At 36.4% G+C, this 24,931-nt stretch overlaps 1 protein-coding gene across 1 annotated transcript in view; it reads right to left on the reverse strand.

Moving 5' to 3' along the window:
* LOC129738813 (protein unc-13 homolog 4B-like) overlaps positions 1 to 24,931 on the reverse strand; it is a 61,178-nt gene that overhangs the window by 8,385 nt on the left and 27,862 nt on the right. Inside the window, exons 3-7 of the mRNA XM_055730110.1 lie at positions 15,674 to 16,011; positions 15,438 to 15,609; positions 14,770 to 15,368; positions 8,619 to 8,843; positions 8,055 to 8,556 (exon numbers count right to left, since the gene is read on the reverse strand). Coding sequence (XP_055586085.1) covers positions 8,055 to 8,556; positions 8,619 to 8,843; positions 14,770 to 15,368; positions 15,438 to 15,609; positions 15,674 to 16,011 — 1,836 coding nt within the window. The remainder of the gene's footprint in view (positions 1 to 8,054; positions 8,557 to 8,618; positions 8,844 to 14,769; positions 15,369 to 15,437; positions 15,610 to 15,673; positions 16,012 to 24,931) is intronic.

Consider the following 24,931-nt stretch of genomic DNA (forward strand, 5'->3'; position numbering starts at 1 on the left):
CGTATGTGATAGAAATATTGCTATATTTGCATCATAGCATGCGAAAATACAACACGTGTTGTAAAAAAACTAAAAGGCCACACATCTTGAAAATGTTTTTGCATGGCAAAATTTTCAAAATGTCAAAATTTCTACCACTTTTTCCCAACACCAGTGAATTTGCTCTAAGGAGGTCAAAGCAAGCCTTGGTGGAGTGCGGTCTGGTTTTTTTTTGCTCGTGTCAATTTTCTTTCGGTCAAGTGGAATCAATCCTATTCAATTGACCAAATATTTTCCGTGTCTAATAGAGTTAAGTTTTAGAGTAGACAGAATAAACTGACAGTACAACGAAACCTGTAAATTTCAAGAGTAATTAAGGATGATATGATTCATTTGACGTGGCTAAGAGGGATTCTGACTGGTTCTGGAAAATCAGCGACAGGACATTCAGCAAGTCACCGGAAAAGGAGTCCTGTGTAGTCCTTAAACATATAAAGTCCAAGGATGTATGAGGTCAAAAAAATCCTGATTGCAAAGCTAAGTTTTCAATGTTTTTTATTTTTTTTATCTTCTTTTAATTTTGAAAGTTTCAACAAATGCCTTGGAGGTATTTTGAATAAGTTCCAAATTGAGCAAATATTTTTCGGCACTAATGTTCGAAATTCAATACTTAAAACTATTCACAAAACTGATAGTCACAAACAAAATTTTGATATTTTATCATAAATTCTAAATGTATGTTGAGGTTAACGAAGTAAATTGTTGCACTTCATTGATTTCGTTTTTGCTGCAGTGATATAGATTATTCTTTTATTTTATGTTTCGTTCTCGAGAACGTTTGTGAGAACATTCAGAAAAACTTAAAGAATTTTTTTTTAGAATAACAGATTACAAGAACAGATACAAGTTTAATAATTTATCGAATTATATTTATTTAGGTATAAACATCAGCTTGACATTAATTTAAAATTTCTTTTTGTTTCGGTTTCGATCACAACGTCTCTAAGGTGTCTCGAGCTGTGAGGATAGCGTTCAGGCTTTCCAAAGCGAAACTTTATAAAGATTTTTTGAAACTAAATGATTTAATGAATTCAATTTTTTTCCGAACTATATTTTTAAAATATGAAACAATAATTTTGTATCTTACGATGCATGAAAATGAATTTCTATCTGTCTGTTCGTCTGTCTGTCTGTTCCCTATAGACTCGAAAACTACTGAATCGATTAACGTAAAACTTGCAAGTATTGGAGGCCGGGGAAGGTTCCTATTGTGGTTTGGGACCCCTCCCCCTAACAGGAAGAGGGGAGAGGGTCTCCCAAGCAAAAGACTAATGTTTGCATAACTCAAGAACCGATCTAGCAAATGGTACCAAACTTGCCATGGGAGGGTTTTTGGGAACGAAGAATATTTCTATGAATATTAGGTACCCTCTCAATGGGGTGATAGGAAGGGGGGAGGGGGCTACCTTACAATTTATCATATAGCTCGAAAACTAATCAAGATATTGGAACCAAATTTGGCATGGCAAGGTGTTTGGATACGAAAAATAATTCAATGGTTATTCGAGACCCCTCCTTCTTTCCAGTAGAAAGGGGTAGGAGGCCTCTTTCATAATTTTTTACATAACTCAAAAACTAATAAATCAAATGGAACCAAATTTGGCATGGGAGGGTATTTGGATACGAAACAAATTTCTATGATTATTTGAGACCCCTACCTCTTTCCAGTAGGGAGATATTAAGAGGGGAGTGGCCTCTTTTATAATTTTTTACATAACTCAAAAACTAATTAAGCTAATGGAACCAAATTTGGCATGGGATGGTATTTTAATACTAGAAATTTTCCTATGTGAAACAATTCCTTTCGTGCAGTAGGAGGAATTGAGAATATAGGAAGGGAAGAGGAATGCTGACATTCAACTTTTTTTTTAACAAAATCCGAGAAATGGACAAAACTTAACATGAAAAATCATTTTGGTATGGTTCTATGATTATCTGAAACATCATCCTCCTTTCAGTGAGTGGGTTCATAGGAGGAGAGATGTGAGCCCAATAAAATTTTGTTAGCATAAGTTCTCAATTTATGCTAACGAAGCCAACAAATGGAAACTAATATGGCATGGAAAGGTAGGTTACCTACTTGGTTACGAGATATGTTTCTACGATTGTTATAGACTCTTCTAGACGCTTTACAGTGTAGAGAGGGGAAGAAAAGAGGGGGCTCCATATACATTTTGTTGAAAAGCTCAAAAACTTATCAACCAATGGAACTATATATGATATAAGAGGATTTTTGGGAACGAAAAAAATGGGTATGATTATAAAAGATCTCGACCACCATTCAGCAGGGGGTGAAGGGGAGGAGCCCCCCCGCTCTCTTATCAGTTTTTAAGAACATAAATCAAGCAAAAACAACCATATTTCATAAGTTAGATTGTATGCGTACGATAAATTTGAGACCCTCCTTTTTCAGGACGAAGCTTAAAGAAACAGATTAAAATTATTAGATTTTTAACACAAATTTACAGATCAAGATTCAGAAAATTTGTTTAAGTCATCTTTGTATTACAATTCGAAACTCCAGCTGCAGTTCTCATTTTATAGCGGTTGCTTATGAATTATGTTGTTATTTGATTTAAAATAATGCCAACAAAACAATAAAAATTTGAATAGTTTCTGAAAATAACATTTGTTTTTGAAAGGTGTAGCAAAGCACACCGGGTCAGCTAGTCATACAATAAATTTTCAAATAGATAGCTTGTACTATTGAAAATCAATATTCATTCCAAAACTCCTTCTAGAAATATGTAAAAGAACATTTTCGTTGATGTTTTTTTCGAATAAATTTGCAAAAATTAAAAATAAACATATGATGCTCATTTTGAAAATTTATAAGTATGAACATAAGGGAAAACAGTAGAAATTTTGTAATAAACTTTTATACATACATACATACATTCTCGATTTTTCGGAGCTTTACAAATGTTTTTGAAGATCGTTTTTATTTTTGGTTGTTTAAAAACTTCTTTTACATTAAAATCAACTAGCTGACACGGCAAACTTTGTTGAGCCTTTATTTTTTATATTTTAGCACTGTTCCTTAGTCAGCCTACCTTTTGAGTGGATAAAAGCAAGTGGATACCCGTGTGTCAGAAAATAATCCAGAATTATAGTTAAATATACAAATAAGTTACGCTAACTGTTGGTTAGCGAACTTATTTTCTTCCGGTAACTTAAGATCGCTTAATCTATCAAGTTTCAATTCAGTTTAGCCATCATTCCTATTCAAAAACTCATAACTGATCAAGTATTTTAAAATTGCTGAAGATTGATTTGAACAGAAAATGAATCTTTTTTGCTGCAGTCGTCATAAACTTAGTTTACCTGTGTATTAAAATACATTGAAGTTTTCTTTAACCATGATCGTCAGAATAGAAAAATTAAAAAATGAATTGGACAAAACCAGAACATTTAAAGAATAACGATAATAAAAATAATTTTTAATTTTTTTTCATTATTTCAAATGTCGTTTTTTCGGACTTTGTACTAAATACATAAATTGAATCTTATTGTGAATTGACAGAGCTGAGTTTGACAAATATTTAACAATTCAGGAAAAGTCACTATTCCTCTCATTTTACAGCAACACTTTTCTAATCAATATAATGTTTGAAAATGTCTTTAAAATTTGTGTCATCATTTTTTTTTTTAATTTTCAGTTAGGGATTGGCAAATTGCATAAATTAGGAAATTAAAAAAAAAAAAGAATTTAAACTGTCATGTTTTTGGATTACTTTTCTCTTAGCATTTGAAACCTTGAATGAAGGCAAATCTATTTTGAGTATTTGGAATAAAAATTCAAAACAATCACAAATTATTTAAAATTTTAGTTTATGATCGTAAGATGAGAAACTGTAATCCAAACAATTAAATTTATTTTTGATCGAGTTCAAGTGTTTATATTCTTAAACTCACTTGTGTTTGATAGATTGTTTTTTTTTTTTGACCTGATATATTTTACGAAACTTTTTTTTGTACTTTTGTGTGTTTTAGGTGGCATGCTTTTTACTTAAATGTTAAATTTTTATTTTCTTTCAAGTTTGATGATATTTTTGATTACGATCCTTTTTTCTGAATATTGGAAACTGAGAGTTGGATCTAATATCAAGTTAAAGTCCTATATAGCTAATCTTTGGAAAAGTTCCTTTTAACCACTGAGCATAAAAGGTAGTGTGCATTTTTCAATGTTTCCTGATCCTCCAATCCGTTGTTATGATAGTGATGCAATTTACTTGGAATCACAAAATTGATAACATTCAATTCTCAAACTGACTGGATAAATTCCTAACATCTTCTAAAAATCAACCAAAAATAAATAAAGCTGATTTTTCATCAGTTATATGACTTTCTGGTGTTATCAAAACTCACCACAAATCATTTGGTAATGGTAATGTAGTCTATCGAAAATTTTACTACCATATTGCTTGAGTTGCAATATACGACATTTAAAAAAAAAATTAACGGTGCACGAACAATCATCTATGAAAATATTAGAATTGCCTTGATTCTGATGCAACAAAAAACAAATTTCGTAAATATGCTTCTTACCGGCTAGTTGCAGCACCCCATAGGGACAATTATATCCAAGTATCCATTTTACTGGTGCCACGTGAAAAGTACACTGGCAATGAAAATGGGGCGCCAAAACTTTCTATAGATAGATGGATGAACATTAGTAAGCCTTGATTGCTTTTGGCCCCTTTCTACTCTGGGTGATTCGAATGAAAAAAAAAATGGAAATAGGGTGCCATGACTTTTATTTGATACGAATAAAAACTAAAAATTAATTTTCAAATTCCACAGATACATTTTCGAAATTATCGCTCCGTTGTGTTTTTCTTCGCGTGAAGACGAACACACCAAAAAAAATCGCATGCAAATCGGATGATCCAGTGAAGAGTTTTGCGTGTTCGTACATTTTTGTATCTCTCCCTGTTTTATATATATAGATGATTTTAAATAAATTTCACAAAACCATTTTAAATTTTCCGAGATTTGTGTATAAAAGCCTCATTGGAGCTAGGAGTTTCAGTAGGAAACTTTAGGAGCATAGAAGGTGTAGGACAAATTCATCACCCGTTATGCTGGCCTAGCATCTCCCAGGGTTTGCATTTCCCAACTTTACCTTTCTTAATTCTCCCCACGTTTATGGGTCTACTTAAAGTAAAAGTGAGTCACTTAAAGCAACTAATATACCCTTCCCTCTCCCTACACAATCCGCAGGGTTCGGCCAGGGCACCTTCAACATTCTGTGGGAGCAAGTTTTTCAATTTAAGAGATTATATAGTATTGGGCAACGTTTTGGAAGACTTTGCTTCTTTTGAAATTACAAGTCAGGAAGTGTAACATCTTCTAGAAAGAAGGTGGTGTAATTCACAAAGACTGTTATGTCATAAAACGTAGAGTTGACGAGTAGCACCAACCGAAGTTTTAGGCGACTGTTTATGAGAATTTCATTAGATTAATTATAAAATAAGACATCAATTCATTTTTACAGCATTTTATACATCTAACTAGTATCAACAGTGATTTTCGCACACTTCTGGGTCAAAAAGACAATGAGGAAAAAATCGGTTAACAATTGCTCCAGCTTCAAAACTACTGAATCTATTTTCATCATTAATACAATTTTGAAATCATCCTAATGACCTATTAGCTACTTTCTTGATATCGAGTTTCAAACTTGTGGTGGAATCGTTAAATTCAAGATAATTAAAAAATTGTACGATAAATTTTTTTATTGAAAAAAATACCCTCTACAGCTCTTTGCAGAAGGATTCGCATGCTTTGATCAGTTAAAGCCCTATTTTCATTCGTTCCACCATTCAAAGGATGTCCTGAAGCGATGTGAAGCCAAAGGGGTCACTTTTGAATCCAAGAACACAAATTCTCCCAATGTCTCCCAATGTACCAGAACTGAGTCCCATTGAAAAATACTGTTCTTTTTTGAGGCAGGTACTCAGTGAGCATCCCAAAGAGTCTGTTGTGGTATGAGCCTACTTGGTTGAATGATTCAACTGAATCAAAGCAATCGAAAGATTCCTTTTAATTCAACCACGGTAAATGAAAAGTTCATATACCAGTATTTCGATAGCAACTTACTACCTTCTTCAGTGAACGTTTTCGATTGATGAATGTGTATCGTTTCCCTCCCTTATATTGTCCGGGTTAGGTAAGCTACTACTAGGTAGCAGAAACCTCCGAATGCTCGGCAATTGTGCCGTTGTCTGTTTTTTGGGTCTACCTACCCTATTCTGGGTGTTTTCTGGTAGTGCTAAATTATTTTCTACCCGTTTTTGGGCGTTGTCAGGTAAATTATTGTATTTCTTTTTACCTAAGAATTTGAACAACCAAGTATGCCCTGGTCCGGTGTCTCCGTTTAAGAGATGAACTGATTTTTCATTGAAGATTTCAATGCTTTCAGCAACATCCAATTTAAGCGAATTACTATTCAAAGACCGGATCAGCGAGACATTTCCTCGATCAATAGAGTGACCAGATTCACACATGTGTAGAGCTACTGCAGATCTAGGATTCTGTGAAGGAAGAATTTTCTTCTTTGAGTCAGATCTAGCTATAGCCATGTGTTCCTCGAATCTATCAATCAACTTCCTTTTGGTTTGTCCAATGTACACCTTATCACAGTCGGAACAACTGATTTTGTACACACCAGATCTATGAAGGAGCTCCACTGGATCTTTTGTCGATCCTAAGATGGATTTCAGTTGATTATTAGAGCTAGTGAATACTAGTTCAATATCGAACTTTGTCAACTTGTGTCGCAATTCGACTGCGTTGACACTGTTGAACTCCATGGACCTTCGTTGAAACTCCTTCTGAATAGGAGTTAAAGTAGTGAAAGATTTCCGTTGAAGCAATCTTTCTTTCTTCCTTATAATGGCTTGAATGGATCTACTTTGGTATCCATTTTTATTAGCCGTTTGGAAAATATATTGAAGTTCCTTTTCTCTTCCTTCAGTTGATAGGGGAATGGAGTTCATCCGATGGATCATGTGGTGGAACGCCGCCATCTTATGCTGGAACGAGTGGTTCGAGGTGCTCGGTATTACCCTCATGGTGTTTGTCGGCTTTCTGTAGATTTCGAATTGGAATAGGCCATCATCTCTCCTTACCAGAACATCCAGGAAAGGTAATTTCCTGTCTTCTTCTATTTCGCAAGTGAACTTAATATTCTTATGCAAACCGTTTATGGATGTTAGAAGTTCTTCTAGAAAATCTTTGTTTACTACACAAAAAATGTCATCGACGTATCTCCACCATTTTTCGGGTAATAAATCTTGAAGAAGGTAGTAAGTTGCTATCGAAATACTGGTATATGAACTTTTCATTTACCGTGGTTGAATTAAAAGGAATCTTTCGATTGCTTTGATTCAATCCCAAAGAGATTAATTTTGAGGAAGAAATGACGAAAAAGTGGGTTTCATTTTATAAAAGAAGCTGCTTTCAGATGTTGCGCAAAATCTTCTGAGTAGAGTTGGGCCAAATCTACGATTATTTGAATATGGCATTTAACTGGAACTGGAAAAATATACCAAAAAATCACACATGGTTTAAAGGTGATTGTCTGGAAGTGTGAAAAGAATCGGTTATACTTAGGTAATTTCTTGCAGCGTTTTTTCTCTGTTGCAATTTGATGTGGGACACCATTTATTCTTACAAGCATATCAGGATAGTCTAAACTGAAAAAAGTGCAATTCATGTCATTCATAGTGTAAGAATGTGAGGTAAGGAAGAATGACACTTCGTGTTAAATTCCCTTACCAAAAAAAATAAATAAAAATAAAAAAAATAAAAAAGTAAGAATATGCGCCTTCATTGAGATTTGAAAAGTCATCAAAATTTATAACAAATATTTTGCTTCGAAAATTTTCAGTTACCTACTTAAAAAAGTTAGTAGTAGTAGTAGTTTGTGAGTTACCTATGCTCAAATTATAAAATATTACTAACCGAAAAAAGTGCTAGTAGTTTTACAAAAAAAAAAAAAGTCAACGTACCCCAATGCTTCGCTTTAAAAATCGATTCAATTCCTGAGGGTCCGGCCATGCGAGCTGCTCCCAAAATGTTTTGATCTGGCGGACTATATTCAAAAATTCTGCCGCCGAGGAAGACTGCCTCGGTGCAATTCCGAGCTCGGGTTGGAGTTCGTCCACATCGATGGCCTGGCTTAAACGGGCTAACGCCTTCAGCGCGAATACATCACACCAGTATGATATTCCGCCAACGAACCAGACGTGAAAGTTAACAATGTCCGCATTGTGAGCCTGTTTCAGCTCCTTGTCAGTTTCCGCTATAAACAGCTTAACCACAATGTACAGCTCGAAAAGCGATGAACTCATGTCCAGTGCATCCATTTCCCCGACTCGGTTGTGTTGATCCAAACGAATGGTTAACTTTTTGAAAGTCTTGCAAATTTTCTCGACCGATGGTTTTATATGGCACACAATGCTGCATTCGTGTTGTTTGCAAACTTCCCTGGTATATTCGATATCCGTGATGCTGGAACAAAACAGGGATTTGAAAATTTAAAGTATTCATCCTAAAAAAAGCTTTTTGTTTACCTTTTGAACGATCCATCGTAATAGGTTTTGGCCCGGGTGATATCACTTTGCAGTAGTTGTATGAGCTGGATAAAGTTTTGTAATTTTTCTTCATCCGAAAAATTCGCCTTGGTGGAACTTGTAACTGCTTGGTCGAACCATGTTTTTGCGCCCGTCCGTACTGCCATTAGCGTCACATCTCGTATTGAAATTTCCGGATTCTGTTCGAGCTTGTGCTTGAAATGTCTTGGGATAAAAGTTTAGAAAAAAGTCATTAACACTTAAAGGCTAAGCTCTTTAAAAATAAAAAATATCTTTGCTGCATAGATTCAGGGGTAAACACAATCAAAGAGTAATTCAGTATTTTTTACTTGAAATCCAAAGTAAATAGGGAGTCATCATATTCTGGAAATAATTTATGAAACCTTTCTTTTGCAATGTTTTGTATCTGTCTCGATTTCGACTAGAACAAGCTGAACGTTATGAGCAATTTATCTCGAAACTTCAATTTAATGTAGAAATATCTTCTATTAGAGACAAAGTTTATTAAACTAAATCTAAAAAAACAAAAATAAATAGCTTATTTAAATTCAGGAAATTTATTTCGGCCAATATTTTAGATCTCGCATATTGGTTACAAACAAACTCCCATTCATGCGTTTTAAAACTTTCCAAAGCCTTCACTTCGATCTGATCACTGCTCGACTATTAGTATAGTTTCAAAGACAAATCGCGGTGTTGTTACATTTAAAAAAAAAACTGACCAAAATTTGATTTTTTAATTAAGTTGAATTCGAAAAATGAAAAAAAAATCACCTTACCTTAACGTGGTAAAACAGGGTTGATTATTATCAAAGGGAGCAGGCCCTGGCAATTTCACTTTCAATCGTCATTCAAAAATGAGCACAAAACACGTCACTTTCACACCAGCTTCCCTTCACATGCGTCAAGCGGGTCACAGACTACACCACATTTGTACAAATGCGATAAAATTCGATGAAATTCTGTCGCTGTGAATACGATTTGCATCGTGTATGGCACTGCTTGACTGACCGCCCAAACCGTTTGAGTGAAATCGGTCGGGATCGAAATTTTTTGTACAAAACTCAGGCCATTTACTCAGCTCCTGCCGGGATGGAGAGGGTTTTTGTTGTTGCTGTTGCTGTTTCCGCCAGCAATCGGTTGTGCTCTCATTGAATATGTTTGTATCGTGTGTGGGCGAGTGTAGAATCAAACTATCGTCGTGGAATCATCGAATTTACTCAAGCCATTTGTGTAGTCTATGGCCCGCTTCAAAGGCTTACTTCAGTTCGCTTTCACCTTGATTTCCTTCGTTCAACGACGGCAAACGTCGATTTAATTTCCTGGCCTTAGTGTTGGTCAACAGTTAGCGATTAGCTATTAGCGCTTTAAGCTTGAAGCGATAACTTTTTTGGCACATTTAGCGAATTTAATTAGCGATCGTTAACTTTGAAGGAGTTAGCGATTTAATTAGCGTCGCTAATTTTTCAGTTAGCGATGCCGAACACTGGGTTAGAATATCTGAAATCATACTTATATGATTCAGAGGGAAGGAATCTATCATCTGTGTTCGCACGAAAACCCGGTCATTGCAAACCCTGATTGAAAACGCAATTCATTCATCGCGTATAAAACCAATTTGCCAGTAGATCTCTCCCTCTCAAAATTTGCTAGCCAAAATCTGGCGCATATTACAGCATCCCATAGCGCACAGCACCCCATCCACACAATAGTCAGCAGAAACCTACCTAGAATTAGACTTGCAATAGGTAAATGGCCAGCAGATCACATGTGTTCTGTCCTGTGTCGTACCGTGTACCGTACCTAGCAAGCAATAAATGTTTTTCTTAGTTGATCCGAACCGTCGCGCTTTACTTTAATTCGTTCGTTTGTTAATAAATTAATGTTCGTCTTGCCCAGTATAACCGTGCGTTGTTGATCGTCTCCGAAAGTCCACATCCGTGAAAAAACAATCTGTCTTTTAAATTCTTTTATATATTCCCAAATATAACTTACACTCTGTTAGAAAGGCTCCAATCCACTGCTAAGTGTATTAATTCGGGTTTTTATATCAGCTTTGGTGATAAAAACGGTTTGAAATTTGAATGCGATTGATGTTTCTATGCCTTTTATCTGCATGACACCACCAATTTGTCAAACATTATAATATTGAAATATTTGGCTTTCAACACTTAGAGGCCCAAGGTCGGAAAAAAGTCGGTCTTCCAAACTCAAACAACTGTAACTTGCCATTCCCTGGGCCGAACTTCATCAAAGAATTTCTGTTGAATTACTTAGAGTATTTGAATTCGTTGACCATTTACATTCCAGAAATTCGAGTCATATAATGAACTTTAGGGGAAAATTATTTTTTGAAGTTTTTCTCTATTGTCTCTACGTGATTAATTTAAGCATATAAGGGCACATGCTTAAATCACGATTGAATGGGCACTAATTTTGTATTCGCTTGGATTTCTGGCCATTCTAAATTTGAAAAGTGGCCTCTACGTGGGTATCTCAAAATTGAGTTTACAGAGTATTCAATAAGTTGGAAAACATTTTTTTTACATTTTGTTGTAGTAAAGCCGTAGCGCATACATCGAATGTTTTTACAGTAATTTTGAACTATCATCAGACCAACTATTCCTGGAGTTGAATTGATCATTTTCATTAAGTGTTCATTGTTAATGATTTTTTTTACACCACCAGAACTGCTACAGGTGAAAAAATCGGGTTTTTCAAATCAAAATGAATGGTTCTCAGCTTACCAAGTATGACTCCTTTGGTTTAATTCTCATTGTTATTGATGCTGTTGAGAATAAACGAGTACAGAATACCTAAACTTGTTTCACAAAAAATTTTATTTTTCCGCATTTGGTATAAAATTTCCGAGAAGTAATTGCGTGTCAGCTGATTTTATCAAAAAGCTCATCAAACTGGAGGAGGATAAGAGTTCTCACCATCATGAATAGAAGAAAAACATAAAACCCAATCAAATAGCAGTACCTACCTACTTGTGAAACGTTGTTTTAAGTTAACATTGGCTGCTTTTGGGTTATTTTGCATGTAGTATTTATTTGTATCGGCCGTCATACACACACACACACACACACACACACACACACACACACACACACACACACACACACACACACACACACACACACACACACACACACACACACACACACACACACACACACACACACACACACACACACACGCGCGCGCGCGCGCTGTGGAATAAATCAACGAATTCCAGGACTCTCTTCTTCTAGTGTTCGTTGATTTCGAAAAAGCATTTGACCGACAAAACCACGAAAACATCTGGACTGCTCTTACACGACAAGGAGTCCCAGAGAAACTAGTCCATCTCATCGAAGCACACTACGAGGCAAGGTTTTGCACGATGGTGTCTTATCTGATCTAATCCCGGTAACTGCTGGAGTTAGACAAGGATGTATCTTATCACCGCTGCTTTTTCTCATCGTAATGGATGAGATCTTGACTGGATCGATTGACTGTAGACCAAACCGAGGATTGTCGTGGAATCCTTCGACAATGAAGCAGCTAAACGACCTTTACCTGGCTGACGATATTGTTTTTCTCGTCCAGAGACAACAAGACATGCAAAGCAAACTCGACGACCTCACCGAAAGCTCCAAGGCAGCAGGTCCTAAAATCAATGTCGGAAAGACCGGATCAGAATGGCCCGATTTGCGTTTGCGAGGCCAAGGCCAAGGCAATGTACTCTCAGAGTACGAAACCTTAGGGCCGGCTGGCTACTGGGCAACCAAGGACTTCACGGATAACATACACAACACCGGAAAATTCATGCTTCTATGTTTTTTTTTATAATGTTTTTATGTGACGTGATGTCTGTGTGTATAAAGCAATGTTCTGTGTAATTTGTGGCTTGTGTTTGGCTCACTAACTGTGATGTGCTGCTGCAGTTGCTGTTGTTTTGCGACGTCGTTGTTCCGGAAGCAGGAACTGGACTCGGTCGTTGCAGGCGTCTTCCTTCCTTGGCTAATCCGGCCGTATCCGAATAGGTCGAGAAGGGAAGTCCTCCTTGGAAATAAGGATTCCGCAGAACCCGAGGACGAAGATACAGGTCTTTTACGGTTAGGAGCCAACCGGCGTTTCCGGGTGAATTCCTTAGAACTAAATACATAGACACTAAACACAACTCGGACTTTACTCACGGGCGCCTGTGTCCTAACCTGTTGATTTCGATTTAGTAACAATTGCTTAGCCAATTCAAGATAAAACTCTTTGTTTGAATTAATGGCAGCAGTGAAAACTGCTGAACCATTATCGCAACGTTCTGCTTCATCCTGGTGTCCGAACAAGGTGACCTCGATCAGCTTGCGGGCGAGCACCGTCTTCAAAGCTGTCAGTTTTGGTTCGAATTTTCGAACCACTGCTTCCTGACCCGGCGCTTCCTTCCTGGTCAGATTCTCCAGCTTTATTACACTTTTTCACTGGTTATAAACAATCGTCACCAGAATGTCTTACATGTGCTTAGACATGCACTATCAAAGAGATGTCCGTGATATAGACCACACTCTCAGAGTTCTTGCGAAACCAACCAATTATTGAAGAATTTTATACCAAAAATCAAACTTTTCTTCAAAATTACACTTAAACAAATGTTTGTTTTGAAATGAATTGTTCGTTTGGGTAAATCCCTTATTACCAGGGTTGTAAATTACTTACATTTACCTAGTAATTCAAGCAAACGAAAGAGATATAGCCATAAATCTGTTTCATTTTAGCGGGTATTTGAATGACTTCTTCTTGTTAGTATTATTGTTCTGTTTAGTTTCAGTTTTCTCTATTATTAATCGCCTATCTCTACAGCCTGGTACAGAAGAAAGCGAATTTTCCGGAAGCAAGATTCCTTTTCGCCTTCCATTTTTTCTTGTCTCTCTTCCTTTCCCTCCTCTGTGAATTGACAGCAGCCAGCAGTAAAATGTAGCCTACTGTGGTGCTGTCCTGTTGTGAGACTGGACAAGGAACAAGAGCTAAACATACAAAACTACAAAATTTAAAAAAAATCAAACGATTTGTAACCAACCTTTTACAAGTCTCTGACACATCTGGCGGTCACGCCAGATCTCGCTGCGAACGAAAATACGAATCTTTAACTCAAACGTAAAGTCCGTATTGTTGTACGACTGTGAAACTTGGTGCACATATGTGGTCACGACGCGAAAACCGCAAGTAGTTGTTATTCCCTGCCTGCGGAATATCATCCGCTGGCCTCGGATTGTCAACAGTGGAGGTCTTTCACCACGGTAATAAATATTCATCGGAGGAAGTAATAAAATCAGTACAAGATTTGGAAATTGGCCAGGTTTTCTGATGTACTTGGATGAGTAATATACGGTTAGAAGTTCTTGACGAGACTAGAAAAAGTTACCATGAGGTCCAGAAAACCTACCGTGGAACAAAAAAGTTAAGGATAAGTTGTACCTATTATTTCAAAAAAAAAAAAGAGTTGCAAAATCGCTAGTTGAGCTTAATCCTGTACATCCGAAAAATAATTGCCTATTCTCCTTTCCAAAAATGTATTTCTTGAACAGATTTGGAAGGTAAATCTCACTCCCTTGAATTAATTCGTTATGTTATACATATTGTTGAAAAAAAAAAAACAAATACAGGAAACTTTGTTTTAATTCCATATAAAATAGTTCCCATTAGTAGGTATGTGGAACGAAAAGATAAAAAAATAGAGGAGCGTTCCGCGTACGATGGGCTTGAGAAACCTCTTAAGCTCGTAAAAATGGTTTAAGGTGGAAATTTTCCAAAACAAATGTTGAGATTGATCATTAGTCAATTGCTTTTCCATTCGAATAATTTGTTTCTAGCCAGTTGATATTAAATTATCGTGATTTCAATTTGTATTCGAACTTATTGAACACACTGTAGAGAAGAATCTAGTTTTTCAAATCAAAACTAAACACATCAAGTATTTAAACTAGATGAAATTACGGAAAATCTGGTCAGTGATTGGGGAGTTATAGCTGTTTAAATTTATAGGACCCACTTTTTTCAATATTGGGTCTTCAGGTATTAAATATTAAAGCTCTGTTTCAGAAAAATGAGTTAGCGCTTAAGCTTCTTGCAATAATTAGTAGATACTCACTCGTATTTCTCTGGTTGGAAAAGTGGCCCATCACACGATGTTCTGATACTGTCCACTTTGGCCAAAATGTGCAGAACGGAGATCACAGTCTTGACGATATCTTTGTCACCAGCAATGCGTTTTCTAAGCTTAATTATCACAGCGTAACAGGATGGCAACAATGATCTTGCACCCGCCCAGAACCGTTTGATGTCCTCTCCTTCTGTGCTGAGTGATCCGGTTTTGATGAATGAGCACACTTTTTCCAACAAATTCTCAAACAGCCCGAACGCAATCGGATAAGTCACGTGCACCGTCGTGTAGACGTTCCAGTAGGTAAGTACTTTCTCGCATTCGGTTAGATCTGCGCAAATTGCGTGCTGCTTCAGGATAGCGTCGCCCGCTGTGGTAAACTTGCCGGCCCACCAGTACCTCGCCACACTGGAACTGTTAAGTTCATACTCGAGAAACATTTTGGTCAGCGCCTCATGTTCGCGTAAGGCGTTGGCTTTGTTCTGAGCTGAGCTGAAATGAAATTTTAGTTTGACCGTGCCTTGGGGCTCTGTTCGTTTCTTTTTGTTCAGGGTGTACCACATGACCAAGCCGGAGGAACTGATTGACTGAAATAGATTGAAGGATAACGCGTCAGAAGAATTACGTCAAGATTTTTGTTTTTTTTTTGGAATTACTTCTATTGGGATGCTGGTTCGTCCGATCAATTTCTGAAACGAAGATCTTGGCCTAACACAACTGAGAGCATGCTTTTGGCACATTCGGATGGTCTTTTTAACCTTGGTCATCTTACAATCATGATGAAAGATTTCAAGGATCAAATTTTCTCGGCTTCCGTCGCTCGCTGGCCTGAAATTAAAGAAGAAAAACTAAATTTAAAGAACAGTTGGTTAAACCCAGTCTAGGAACCTACAGTGAAAAGCACTCCTTCCACACAGGATTAGTGGTTGCCTCCCGAATCGAACTACGTAATCGATCAGGTAATCCGCTTTGCAGGTACATCACGACAAACGGATTGAAAGCAGCACTCATATTAGGACGCTCGTTGAGCTTAGCTTCAATCAGTTCCACCTTAAGATAGACCTCCGACGTTGGTTTAAATCGGGCGCGTTTCAGTATTTCATCGTGAGTTTTTTCATTTACTTTGAACACCTCTTGGGCGTAAGTGAACAACGTTTTCTCTGAAATGTCCTGTTTGCCAAAGTTGCCGTTGATTATTTCCATCAGGACCTTTTCGTAGAGGTCTTCGAACTGTAAAAAGTTAAAGGGATTGTTTATAAGAAACGACCGAGATGTTAACGTAGAATTACGACAGCCTATCTTTTGTCAATGTGTGTTTATATTAAATAAGCGATGATACGGGACAAAGGATCTAGTACGCACCTTTGAAGCTTTTTCTCAAATTCAACATCTATCAATTTTCTCCTACTAAGCATCTGCTTTATCTATCCGTCTATTATTTATCAATCTAAAGATTTATCACAGGGTTGGTAGCGGTTTGACAATGAAAAAGTAGATACTTTAGTGACCAAAATTTGAAAAAAAGTGACCAAATAGTGACTTTGAGGACCGAAAAAAGTGACCAAATAGTGACTATGTAGAACGAAAAAAGTAACTTTGAAGTACAAAAAATGTGACCAAAACAGGCCCGTGCGAAGGACCCGTCCAGGGGGGACTGATAAACTAAATTTTGGAAACATATTACAATAAATGTTTCAAATTTTCGATAAGTCAAGAAAGTAAGAAATAAATTAGTTTCAAAAGAATTTCTTAGCAAATTTAAAATTAAAAAAATCTGAATTCTAACATAAATGTCCAATCTTGTACAAAACTTACCATGAATAGATGATAATGATAATGAAAATGATAATAATTGTTTATTTTTATTCATCTAAATTTGGAATTCTTTTCCTTATTTTCAACTGGAAGTTTAGTGAGAAATTCAGCTGTAGTTTTTTTATTTGAACAAAGAATATTTAATCACAATTTGAAATGTGAATTACCGATTACTGAATAAGAAATGAATTTTGAACAGAATTTATTCAATGTTCGATGGTTTAATTTAATTTGATAAAAAGAAGAATATATTTATGATTATTTTAAAAGTGCCAGTTATGTAAGCCTGACATAAAACCTTTAATGAAGTAAAATTCTCCAGTTATCAAAATGTCATTTTTGAAGCTTAAATAATAACTTCATGTTCAACTACACTGACACAGAAATGTTAGAAAATGAGTAATTACGTGAATGATTAAAACTGATGAAAAATTCAAAATAATGAGTTCCAAACTTTTGTTATTAATATTGAAAGCACAAATCAAGTACAAATTTAGTTAACATTGCGTATTAAAATTTATTTTTAAAGTTGCTACTTAGAACAATTTTTCAAACTTTTTAGAATAATTTAAAAAATCATGATCGATCCAAAAAACATGATTTCATATAAAAAATATTAATAAAAAGTTTTTAAATTTTCAATCGCAGGTTTTTAAGCTTTAAATTACAAGCTCTGAGTATTTTGTCTCTTTTGATTAAAATATTGGGTCCTGAAAGAACAGAAGGTTGAAATTATGTTTTATTATTAAAAATTTGGAGTTAAAGGCTTATGGTTGAAGAACACGAAAATTCAGAATTTAAAAACAAGGAAACAATATTTAAAAATATGTCTTTAAAATTTAAAAAGTTTGATTAAAAAAAATTCGGCAAGTTGATTAGAAAATTAAAAAAAAAACTGTACAGTAAAATTCGGTAAATTTATTTGAAGATTGAAAAAACAATATGGAAATAAAAAAATTAGTTTTTAAAAACATTTCAGGAAGAGTTTTTTCAATAAAAATGTTTCACTTTAACCGTTTTGGTGTTAATTTTTTAAATTATTGATTTGGTAAATAGTGTCCTAAACTAGAAATTTTGTCAAATTCGGCCGAACACATTTAGTTTTGGTGATAAAGAGTTTATTACTAGTAAAATCAAAAATTGATAGATAACTGATTATAGAAAAATGTCATTACAAGTATTTTTGACATCACAGCAGAAAGTGTAAAAAAACCTGATTCTATTTAAAACTCATCAATTGATTCAATGATTTTGATTTGAGTTTTTGTTAAAAAAAGTGCAGAAACTTCTCTAAAGATTTTTAATTATTTTCAAAAGTCTTTTTTTTGTGGCGTTTGAATAATTATTTTCAAAAGTCATTTCAATAACAAAAGCTGATAGAAATATTGCATACGTATTTAGATTCGGGGAACCCAAATTAGTTGATATTACCGTTTAAATACATTGTTCCTAAGAAAAATGTAAATTTTGTGGCCTTGTGTAAATTTTTAAAACCCTTTTTTTAAGTATTTAGAAGAACAAAAAACACGAAATAAAATTGAGTATGAAATTGTTTTTATAAAGAATATTTCATATCAACATAACATTTGTTATGACATTAAAAGATTTTTTTAATAAAAAAAAATGGTTCGTTTCAATCTCAATCTTAGTTACACTTCTTAATAAAAACCTATTCTAAAGATGAGATAGGGTTTTTGTATATCAAGTTTTGAGTTCCAATACAAAAAATTGATTGAACTAAAAATTAAAATCTATAATCAAAGTTAGTTTCAATTCATGAACGTCAAATAATGTCGTAGATCGAAAGGTCTCAAGCCAAGGGTGATTTATGCCGAAATTCCGCCGGAGGCGAAAAAAAAATTCTAAATGACTGATCAAGTAATTTACCGTCACTACCGTCAATATTAACACGCGCAATTCAAATTACTCTTTCATTGGTATATTTTCGGTGAAAAAAGTGACTTTTGGTGATAAAAGTGACAATTTTTCGGAAAATAGTGACTTTAGTGACCAAATGATGAAAAAAGTGACTTTTTAGTGACTGACCCAAAAAAAGTGACCAAGTCACTAAAAAGTGACTCGCTACCAGCCCTGTTATCATGAATTTTCGCCGTAACGTTCACTGCAATGCCATTAAACTAGCATATAATAATAATCAACGGTGACTATTCGTTAAAAAAAATTTTAATAAGCATACCCAAAAAAAGTTTGTCCAGTTTTTTTTACCAGGAATTAAACTTCAAGGCAAGTTCTTTTTCCATAAATTGTTGATTTAATACCTATGAATGGTCTAAAACGGCCGATAGGTTTAGTTTGCAGCTCTTTACAGCAGCGTAACAAAAGGCCTAAGGTAACACCTTTGGCCTCAGACTATTTCCCAAACCGGTACCTGCCCTAAGGCAATACTTCGGTAGGGGGTGTCTAATTCACGCATATGCGCTACTTATGCAACACTCGCCAAGAACTTCATATTTAAATTAAATATCATCCTGACCGCCCAAGAGCCAACTGCAAACTTTTAGAGTGCATCCAGCTCTCTACCTCTACAGCCTCTACAGCCTCTACAGCCTCTCAAGCTCTTAGCTGGACGATTTCTGTTGAGTAACCCGTCTCTAGTAGCACGACGTCGTCCGCGAAACCAACCAACTTTACTCCCTCTGGCAGGCTCAATGTCAGCACCTCATCATACGTGATATTCCACAGAACCGGGCCCAGTATCGACCCTTGTGGCACTCTAACTGTAACATCCATTTCCTGAAACCCTTCGCTCGTCATGAGCAATTTGCAGAGATATTTCGGTATCCTCATTTTTATAAGCGAAGAAGCAATCGCTGCCCAGCTGACACTATTGAAGGCGTTGCGCACGTCCAATGTTACTACCGCACAAAAACGGTCCCCTCATTCTTCTTGAGTCTGGCTTTATCAGCCGTTTCGATGACAGTTCGAATGGCGTCGACTGTGCATCGCCCTTTTCGAAAGCCGAATTGATTGTTGGACAATCCACCTTCGCCCTCGGTGTACTGGTGGATACGATTCAAGATCACCTTTTCCAGAATCTTTCCAACCGTATCCAGTAGGCATATTGGCCTGTATGCCGATAGGTTCCCCATTGGCTTTCCTGGTTTGGGCAGCAGAACCAGCTTCTGCCGTTTCCAAATATCTGGAAACATCCTTTCCTCTATAAAAACTTGCAGTGACGATCGAAACATTTCGGGAAATTTCATAATCGCGGCCTTAACTGCAATGTTCGGGATGCCATCTTGACCCGGAGCCTTTTCCAGTTGAAGGGATTTGGATCCCAGTTGTACGGGACTTGCGGCCAGCTATTGATATCCTGATGAGGGAACAGCTCTCTTGTTATTTCCCTCAGTTTGTTGGGGCACATTTCAGGTGGTGTGCTACCGCTGTTGTTTTTTGCCATGACTATCCTGTAGGCATCGCCTCATGGTCGGTCATTGGCATCAAGACAAAGTTTCCTAAATCACGCCTTTTTACTCTCTTTAATTGCCTTGCGTAGGTTTCTTTACGCCTTTTTGAAAAGCGGCCGACGCTCGTCTCTCTTAATTTGAGTTCGTGCTCTTTGCATGTTTCGTCTAGCGCGAAGGCAGCTGGCACACAAATTCGCGATTTCCTCAGTCCACCAATAAACTGGTGGATGTGGGTTTCTGCGATTAGCTCTTCTCGTCATTGCTGCGTCACAAGCACGTGTGAGTTTTTCCGTCAGGTTTTCCGCCGACAAGTTTGACAGATTTTGATCCCATTTCAAAAACTCGACAAAGACATTCCGGTCAAATTGTTTTGTCCTCCAGCGTCGTTAACCTGTCGTTACCTGACTGTGCACTTTTACCCACACGATAACGGATCGCAAAGTGGTCACTATGAGTGTAGTCCTCGCTCACCCTCCAAAAACTTGTCCATCTAGGACTACCAAATGTGATATCTATAATGGATTCACGTCCCTCTCTATGGTAGGTTCTAGTATTACCTACGTTTGCCAAGTCAGCCTTGCAAGTGCTTCAAGTAGACTCTGTCCTCTGGCGTTCGTAAGGGAACTACCCCTTACGCCCCTTGGGCCCACGCATTGAAATCCCCCGCGATAATAACGGGGCTTCGGCCTGTGAGCAACTCGACTATCCTATCCATCGTAGTGCAAAACTTCTCCAAGGTCCACCTCGGTGGAGCGTAGCAGCTACAGAAGAAGATCCCATTGACTTTGGCTATCACGAAGCCTTCCTCATTCGATGTGACCACTTGTATGGGAAACTGGGGTGGGTGGTGGTGTGCGATGGGTGTGTGATGGGTTGGTGGTGATGAACGATGGGTGGGCGGGGTGCGATGGGTGGGGGGATGGGTTGGTGGTGGTGAACGATGGATGGGCGGGGTGCGATGGGTGTGTATGGTTGGGTGGGTGGTTGAGTTTTGATGAGCGATGGGTGGGTGGTGTGGTTGGGTGGGGGTTTTAGTATGCGAATGGTGGGCAGTATTGATGGGTGGGCGGTGGATGGGTGGTGGCGTGCGGTAGGTTTGTGGGGTGCCATGGATGGTGACAAAGGGTGTGTGTTGAATGCTGATGGGAAGAGGAATGGGTTGAAGGGGGGGGGGGGGGGGGTATACGTTGCAATGTGTGGTGATGGGAGGTGTGTGTTGAGTGGTGTTGGGGTGTGTGTGATGTGTTATGTGACGAGGATTTAGTTGTAGACGAGTGGAACATGATGAAAATATTTAGTTGGATGAGCATTCACTTTCCATGTGAGGTAACTGTTTGCCTCCGCCGCTGCTGGTCATCTTTGCTGTTGCGCATGTGGATTGCTCTTAACAAATGAAAGAAATCGGTAGGCGACCCCTTCTTTTATACTATCCGTAGACTGGAACAAAGACAAAACTCACCAAGGGGCGAGGTTTCCGTGTTTTTTTTTTTCATTTTTGCCTAGCCAATAAACGATGAGCAGGCTAGATATGTCTTTTAGAAAAGATGTCTGTTAAAAAGGCGTTTTGCGTGACGCGAGATCCGTTCGCGAATTTCAATTTTTCCTTCTATAATGTTGCCGTAAGACGTAATTCTACGTCAAAAAAGGATATTCTTTTAGATTCAAGGGACCTTTCTTATTTGATTATTGAAATGTTTCAATCATACAAGTGATGCAAAGCTCGCTAACAACACATTTAATTCATGGAGATTTATTTGTCCGATGAGAGTGAAATGAAGTGCTGTTTTATGCTAATCAGTAGCATGTGCAATATCATCCCTGATCGAAACCAGCAAAACCCATTACTCAACACTAGATGATGAGTCGATTGATAGCGGAGCTCATTTCAACCAGCTCTGCTCATCGCGTGAAGTGGTGTGAACTTTTACGATGCAAAAAAACAATTGGTCATAAATCATTCTCGTTGCATCTCTGTTCGCAAAGGAAATTTTCATCCGCTGAGGAATTGGTGGAAATTCCATTATTTAGGGAATCAAAGTTGGTAACAATTCATGCTGGAAATTCAAAATATAAAAAAAAAATAACTCGTTTGAAATTTTAGTATTGGAATTAACGTGCGACTTTGCGGTGACCCGCAGTGCCCTTAACGTACCCACATTGTGAATGTGTGTCGGAATGATCTGCATTTTTTCGCGTGCATTTCTCTGCTAGCTTAGGCCTACTTAAGGCAGTCGTTCAGCTCACTTATCTTATTTCAACGTCTTTTAATTCAAGCAGAAGGGATATTTAAAGAACTCCTCTGATCTATTTCTTAGTTTGAAAATAAACGGTTACGGTTAAACTTGTTTGTTTCAGTTTGTTGATTTTTTTTTGTTTTATTTATTTAAATTTTAACATAACCAACAGACCCACCCATGCGGAATTTTCCGAAATTCATATTGATCGCACAATAATATCATTATCCAATGAATAAGGAAATTGATTTGCGAAACCATCTTGCTGTTAATGATCATTATATAAACTAGAAAAAATTGAACAAATTCAAGATTTACAAATTAATTCAGAAAAAAATCATAAGCTTAAAAAAAATAGAGGGAAAATGTATTACACCAAAGTTTCTTGTTTGTAAAATTGAAATTTTTTTGAAAAATTATTTTAAGCAATAATGTTTACAATTCAGAAACATCTGAAAATGAATAATTAGAATGAAATTTAAATTTTGTTTAAGACTGGAATTTGAAAAAAATACACAAAAATAAAATAAATATACGAAAATGCACCATAACTGGAGTCAGGGTTTTCTAATTAATAAAAAATCAATAATCCTAACTTCGGTTTCGGAATATTAAATCAGAAAAAATATCAGATGTAAAATCAAGAATTAAAAAAGGATAGTCAGAACCTATTTATCAGCATTCAAAAGTCAATTTAAGATCATATTAACGATTAACTATGATAACAAATATTTAAAACGATAGTAAACCTCAGATACACAGTTCGTACTAGCATAATTTAATAATTGTTCATTTCATTTTATTTTATTTTATTTTCTGAATTTTCGAATGAAGGGTTCAATGGTGGATTGTGAAAAATCGAGGCGGTATTTTAAATGTGGAAAAGATTTAACCACGATTTTAAATGTGAATTCTGGGTAGTTTCAAATTGTTATACTGTGAAATGGTAAAAATATTTTATCATTCGATTTAGTTTGCCAAAGGTCTGGGTGCCCTAAACGAAGGGTCAAATATCCTTTAACTTTAAAAATATCACAATTTTTTTTGCTCCCGAAAATGCTTTCATTCAGGGAATCAAGTATCGTTCTTATTTTTTTGGAATCTTAAAATGGTGTGAATAGGGACAGAAATGGGGAATGTTTTTAAAATTCGAATACCAAGAAACTAACAAAAAAAATCCCTTTAATGACTTTCTTGATTTACAGCAGCAGCTGGGTTAGATGCAACATTTGTATACCACAGCACTGATTTAATTTTTAATTTAACTAGCAGATTCCGCACGAAATTCGTTTCGCAAGCAATTATATAAATGTGATAAAATAAGACTATGTTTTTTAAACAGAGTATAAACTTCCTTACATTGAATAGAGGATAACTATTCAGTAAGAGTATTCTTATTAAAAAGTTTGAAAACCACCACATCAACAATGTACATATCTGTTTATTTCCAAACCCCATTCTTCAATTCGTACGTTTACCCGTATAATTTCCACAAAATGTCGCTAAAACTTTTGCTGGTTCATGAGAATGACGCTTTTTCGTTACATGACTATTCGAAATTGTATACCCACAATTCGCCCGTCCCTCAAACTTCCCGAGTGGCAATTTTTATCTATATCTAGTAAATCATATTGTCAAAATCGTAAAAACAGTGATTAGCTAATATTGACGACCCCTTTGGCCAACTCGCTATACAAAATTTGATACCTGAATAAGCCTGCCTGTCTTTTAAAACACACATGCGTGAATTTTCATTGATATCCAAATAACAATAACGTCAGTATCACAAAAGCAGTGAATATGTAATACGGACGACCCCTCTTGCCGCCCCCTTACACCAAATTTGATACCTAAAATCGATTATCCTTTCCTGAAAAACTTCCGTGGGTCAATTTTCATCTCAATTCAATTTATAATAGCGTCATTATCACAAAAAACAGTGAACAGGTAATATAGACGACCTCTCTGTACGACCCCTTAAAAAATGATACCTGAAATCGGCTGCCCGTCTTTTAAAACCCACATGTGTGAGTTTTCATTGCAATCCAATGCTCAATTACGTCAGTATCGCAAAAAAAAACAGTGATGTAATATGGACAACTCCTTTTGCCAACCCCTTACACCAAATTTGATACCAGAAATCGTTGATCCGTCCCGGAAAACTAGCTTGTGGCAATTTCTAACTACGTATATCCAATGTATACATAATAACGTCGATATCGCCAATACAGTGATAAGGTAATATAGACGACCCCTTTTTCCGACCCCTGGCCCAAAATTGAAAAGAAGGTATTTTGAATCCGTAAAATGACTGAAAAAGCCGAATATCTCCCCGTTATACACTTTCACCAGTCGTAAACAATTATCTTTTCAAAATTGGATGATAAGAATCAATTGTTCGTTCCTAAAAACTCTCTTCCATCTCAATCCGGTGTATAATAACGTCAATATCGCTAAAACAGTGAACAGGTAATATGGAAGATTACTTTTGCCGACCCCTGCCTCAAAATAGGATGACTGGAAACAATAGCTCGTCCCTTATAACTCCCGTGTGCCAATTTTCATCTCAATTCATATTCCGTCATATCGTTCAATATTCCTAAAACAGTGAACAGTTAAGAAAGACGACACCTTTTGCTGCTGGCCGCTTACACAAAATCTGATACCTGAAAT

This window comes from Uranotaenia lowii, chromosome 1 (genome assembly GCF_029784155.1).
Source record: "Uranotaenia lowii strain MFRU-FL chromosome 1, ASM2978415v1, whole genome shotgun sequence".
Lineage (NCBI taxonomy): Eukaryota > Metazoa > Arthropoda > Insecta > Diptera > Culicidae > Uranotaenia > Uranotaenia lowii.